This window comes from Eutrema salsugineum, unplaced genomic scaffold (genome assembly GCF_000478725.1).
Source record: "Eutrema salsugineum unplaced genomic scaffold, Eutsalg1_0 scaffold_9, whole genome shotgun sequence".
Classification (NCBI taxonomy): Eukaryota; Viridiplantae; Streptophyta; class Magnoliopsida; order Brassicales; family Brassicaceae; genus Eutrema; species Eutrema salsugineum.
This window is the reverse complement of record NW_006256342.1, coordinates 1,641,261-1,646,791: the sequence shown is the minus strand read 5'-3', so window position 1 is coordinate 1,646,791 and position 5,531 is coordinate 1,641,261. Positions and strand designations below refer to the sequence as shown.

Here is a 5,531-nt window from a genome sequence, read left to right as displayed (position 1 = left end):
CCTTTAATCAAACTAAAAGAAGTGATATGTCCAAAAAGAAAGTGGTTCTTTTTGCTATAAATGGTTTTATGAAAATTGAGTTTGTGCAAAGCATAATATCAAAAAGCTAGCTTTTACTTTTGTTTTGACACGACAAAGGTCAACATTTCGTGGGGGACATAAAGAAATTTTAGGCAGATGATTTCTCATGGCGTTGAGGAGCAAATGTCTATTATATGCTACGGAACATCTTTAACCTTTGTTTTCCGCAAATTTACAAAATTTACATTTACCATAGAAAAATTTGTGGTGGTCTAGTGATTAAAATAGAATTTTGATTTTTTTGGTCTAACCTCTTTTGAGAAGGATGATTTATACCGTATCATTATCACCCCTTATCAATCCATGGAAATATATGGGTTTAAGCCTCGAATGTCGAATAAAAAGAAAATTACATCTATAGTTTGTTTTCAGTATTATCCCAAATGTCAACCTTCAAATGGTGACTTTTATCGGAAGATATATAGTGAGGGAAAATTATAAATTCCATTTTTTTATACAATTTATAAAGAGTTCAAAAAATATATTTTTTTCCCTTTATTTACGCATCTTTATCTTCTATTATTTTAATTTAATTCTTCGTAAGAAATCATTTCTATTGCCTTTTTAAATCATAATCTTAATTCCACAATCTTATTACTGGTTTTTTTTTAATTACTGAATAATGGAATACACATGTCTACGTGAGATGTTACAAAATAATGTCGTCTTTTCATATAGAAAGTAATGTAGTATTTTCTCTCAAAAAAATAATTTACAGTACTAATTCGAATATAGTTTGTGTTTATTGGGTCCACCTCGTGGTATGTAGGCACATATTACAGAAAGAAACGCACCATAACGCCATGATACTTTTGATTACATGATTTAAGGTAAATTGATCTATTAGAATATTAGAATGGGGATACAAATTTATAAAACTGAGATAATATTCAAAAGAAAGAAAATTGATGAAAACGACGACCCAATTTTAATTCGTAGGTCCAAATTTTTATTAGTTATGTCGGGTACCCATGGATATAGATGGATGCTTGATTACCTTTGGCTTCTCCCAACCAATTGAGCCAATTTTTATTCAAATTCCATCTTGACACTATTGATTTTTTTTTTGTTGGTTCTATTTCAATAATTGAATACACGTGGTAATATGTTTCTGTAAGAAATGTTCTTAGATATTTAATTATTAAATTAAGTACACCACGAAAAGGAAAACTATAACTAAAAAAATCAATCCATTTACTTACATTTGTTGTATATTTTTTTTTACACCATTGTGTAGTTTAACAAAGTGTATATAATTAAAAAGATTATAAACCACTTAGGTGAAAATATTACTGTTAATGTCCATCGGTGAAGATGATTTGTTCAACACAATCTCGAACTCACTCGTCTCATTGTCTCCTTCTCCCTCTTCTTCCTCTTCTTCGTAACCATCTTCCTCACTCTCTCCTTCTTCCTCACCCTCTTTATTACCAACTTGGTCCATATGATCAGTCTCAGACTCATTCTGCGTTTCATGTGGGAGAAGCAACTGTCTCTGTGGAGTTACCATTAGAGGCAATGGTAATGGCAATACCCCGCTTTTGTTCCTCTCGTTGTACAAAGCTTCGAGCTGGTGAAAATAAGGGCAAGTCTTAGAATCAAGGGGTCGTTTCTTGTTGCTTTCTTTGACTTTCTTGAAGTACTTGTTTATGTTTTCCCACTTCTCTTTGCATCGTTTCGCGCTTCGATTGTATCCCAACCTTCTCATTCCTGCTGAGATCTCTTCCCATAATGGCCCTTTAGTACCGTTTTCTTGATAGTTAGCTTCAAGATTCTTCCTTATCCTTATCAAGGCCTCGACCTCGGTTTTAGGCCATCTGGAAGAACTAGGAGATACCGAATGATTGGTATCGTAATTCCCCATCTTCATTGTTGTATCAAGTAGAACCGGTCTTGGCTCTTTACTCTCGAATGTTATTGAATGATCGCTTTGATATTGTTTTCTTTGTGATACTTTATGATTCTGATGTGCATGCTGTTGTGGTTGTTGTTGTCCTCCTGAGATTTTGTGTAAGAAAGATATGATTGCAGCGTCTTTAGCCGCGGCACTGGACCTCTCATGGACTAGTGTTTCCTGTTCTCTGTTGATTCTCGCTACTTCTTGGACCCTCCAAGCTTCTTCTCTTGAGATTCTCTCTCTCTCTCGATTCTCCAAAGTTTCCAAGAACCTTCTTTGCATCTTCTCTTGCTTCTCCATCAACTCTTTTGTCAACTTTGTGAACAACCCTTTCCAATATTTCCTCCTCTTTCTCGATCTCTTTCCCTGATGATGACCATCTTCATCGTCAGATGCAGTGGATGAAGAAGTTGAGCTCGAGAAAAGATTCAGCGCCGACGAAACGTTTTTCACCAAGTCATTCGAAGTTGGTTTAAAACCAGTATCAGCAGTAGTTGTATGGTTGTTGCTATAAAAAGGGAAAGGTGTTGTAGGAGACGGTTGCTTGGCGATGAAGGTAGGGTTCGTGGTGATGGGTTTCACACTAACCTGATGATGATGTTTCAACGGTGAGGAACTCTTGTCTGCTGGTGGATTGTTTGAGCTAATCCACGGTGTCAAAGAAGTGGTGGTCATGGTCGCTGCATGAGAATTTTCGGGCTGCGACTCCGGTTCAGGTTGATAGGAATTGAGAGTCTCGAAAGCTTCTAACTCTTCGAAAAACCGATAAGTTTTGCCTTCGGATTTTCCGGTACGACCTTCTTTAGTACGCTTGTGGTACTTGTACACGTTCTCGAATTTCTCCTTGCATTTCTTTGCACTTCTCTTATAACCAAGCTCCATCATTTTCCTAATTATTTATCGATCAAGAAACCCATAGTTATGAAAGAAAACATATCTAAACTTTTTCTTAGCTAGTTATATGTTATTAACTTGACTTTTATATACCTATAGCCTTATAGGAATATTCAAATGAATTACCGATATAATTATGATTTACATATACATATCCATAAATGTATAAACGTATAATTTAGCAATTAATAAAATGTATGATCATAAAATTCCTGTTTAATTTTCAATATATAAATATGCATGAAAATTGTAACATATATAATATAACAAACCTGGAGATTTTTTCCCATAAGGGAGCTTTAAGAGTAGAGTCACGAAAGGCTTTATCCATCTCCGAACGTATTCTCAAGAGAGCTAAAGTCTCCGGTCTAGGCCACCGGTTTCCTCCCCCGCCGCCTCCTCCTTCGCCGGTTTCCTCCATCTTCATATCTTTCTCCTCCTCGCCGGAACCGCCCACGCCGCCTCCACCGGAGCTATCTAACAGTCCTGAAGAGTTTCCAGACATACTCGAATTTGTATTTCCTCAAGGAGAGATTTGGAGAGTTTAGAGAAGAACGAAGGTTGTGGTTGAATTTTTTTTTTTTTTTTTGTCTATTGTGATTTTATCTTAGGGGTATTTAATTAGGTGGGCTGGACCATTTATCTAGATCTTATAAATATAATACATTTTTCTACGTGATATTTATTGTATATATTTTTTTTCTTCTATATCACTAAAAGAGGAGTGGGACTTAAAAGGGAACTTTTTTCGCTTTCTCTCTGTCTTTTTAATTTGGGAATCTTCTCATTGCTTATAAGAAATTTTTGGTACCAAAAAATAATTTCATATAAAATATAAATTATGTATACTTTATTTCATTAGCGTTGGAGAACTCGGTGTCTGGTTCACCGTAATATCTGAGTAATGATTGGTTGATCAGATTTTCCGGCAATCACCGGCAATAAACTGTAAAAACATGTATTTTGCAAACTCTAAAAATTACGATCTAAAACTAGAAGCGATTGCTTGCTAGATCAATTCATATATTGTTACATGTAATTATTTAAAATATAATTTAACGTGGCAGTATAATTGGAGGATCTTTTAACTGTCCCACTTTGCCACTTGTGTGGCCTGAGAGTTACTTAACAAATTTTCTCTATTATACACGCCATTTGAATTATTGGAGAGACTTTTATATTTGGTTATGTATATAGTATATTCACAGTAAATTATTAATAAACAAATTAAAATGATAGTATAAGATTGTGAGCTGTGGAGAAAGCCCAGGAATATTATTACATTAGTGTTTAAAATGATTGACATCATAATGGATGCTTTTCGTTTAGATTATTATATAAGTGGAAAAAAAACAATCAAAGGATCAGCAATAACAGCTGCAGATAGAGACGATAGGGATAATATTCGGGTAATGTGGGCCCACGTGGGCCCAGATTAGCTTCTCACCGCCGCTGGATCAAACCGAAAATTGGTCACGACACCGACTAAAGTTTACCTTTTTACCCCCAAATGTTGACCTCTCTAATCTAATCATGCAACTGGGTTTCACAACCAATAAAACACACGTCATTGTTCACCGTCTATATATTTATCATGATATTTTTTTCATGTAATATATAAATGGCGAAACATTACATTTATCATTTTTCTTTTGACGATTCGAGATAGAAAGTGGTGTGGGTGTAATTAATATATGCGGAAGTTTTGATGTAACATCAAATTACGGTATTAAATTAGACGTGGAGTTAGATAAATGTCTAAGTTGAGTATATGGTTATTAGGCGGATATCAACGCATTTATGAGAAAAAGCAAGTAGAGACATGATTTAGTTAGCTTATGACCTACCTTATTTAATGATATTGAAATATTCCGGTGCCTAATAAGTATGTATCTATTTTCTTACGTAAATATTCTGTTGTTTCTTCGTGAACCACTGATTTTAATTTTCGCTTTTTATTTATTTATTTATCGTCTCTATTTTTTCTTCTTAAAAAGCCTAATTACCTTTATTTTCTGAACATATATCAATAGAAATGTCACTAAAGATCAACGTGTTTTCCATTTATAGACACATTTGTATTAGACAAATAAAATTGAATAGCATAAACATATATTTAAATTGGTAACATATAGTAATATGTAAAGACACAATGATTCAAACCTAACACGTCAGTTTAAAACCAAATTGATTTTCACTAGTCAATTTTAGACCATAGGTGCTTAATTATAACGAGAAACTTATTAATATTGTGATAATTTGTAGTTATTGACGGGTTCAAAATAGTTCATATCTACTTTATGTTTTTTTAATTTTTATAACCTTAATATGAGAAAATGAAGTCAACAGATTTTCTATAATTCTACGTTACAATTGTGAGATCATCAGTTTGGCATCTGTAATTCTGTATTATGAATTGTCTGGTTATGGGTATTTTTTGTAATAGTGAGAAAAGAGAGAGACAAAACTGTATAAACATTTAGGAAAGCAATCACATTTTAGTTATGGAGATGTTTTGTTTAAGTATAACAAAACATTAATAGGAGAATGGACAATCTTACTGGCAGTTCGTTTTTTGTCTGAAACACCAAACTCATCTCCCACTTTTTTCGCAGCTCTTTTTTTTTTCTTTGTATTTTGGTTAAGTTAAGTTCATTTT

The 5,531-nt window shown here is 33.7% G+C and overlaps 1 protein-coding gene across 1 annotated transcript; it reads right to left on the bottom strand.

The window, feature by feature from the left end:
• Positions 1-1,309: 1,309 nt before the first annotated feature.
• On the bottom strand, positions 1,310-3,455 carry LOC18007988 (trihelix transcription factor GT-2). Its single transcript, XM_006390085.2, has 2 exons — positions 3,145-3,455; positions 1,310-2,867 (listed from the first exon to the last, which is right to left on the bottom strand). Exons 1-2 carry the CDS (start codon positions 3,375-3,377, stop codon positions 1,358-1,360), a joined length of 1,743 nt encoding a protein of 580 aa, XP_006390147.1. The 5' UTR covers positions 3,378-3,455; the 3' UTR covers positions 1,310-1,357.
• Between the last annotated feature and the right edge of the window lie 2,076 nt (positions 3,456-5,531).

Bases quoted from the DNA above. Each gene is read 5' to 3' on its own strand.
- LOC18007988 (XM_006390085.2), bottom strand. From the start codon at position 3,377: ATGTCTGGAAACTCTTCAGGACTGTTAGATAGCTCCGGTGGAGGCGGC. The intron at 2,868-3,144 runs GTTTGTTATATT...ATAAATAATTAG, and splicing joins TTATGGGAAAAAATCTCCAG to GAAAATGATGGAGCTTGGTT.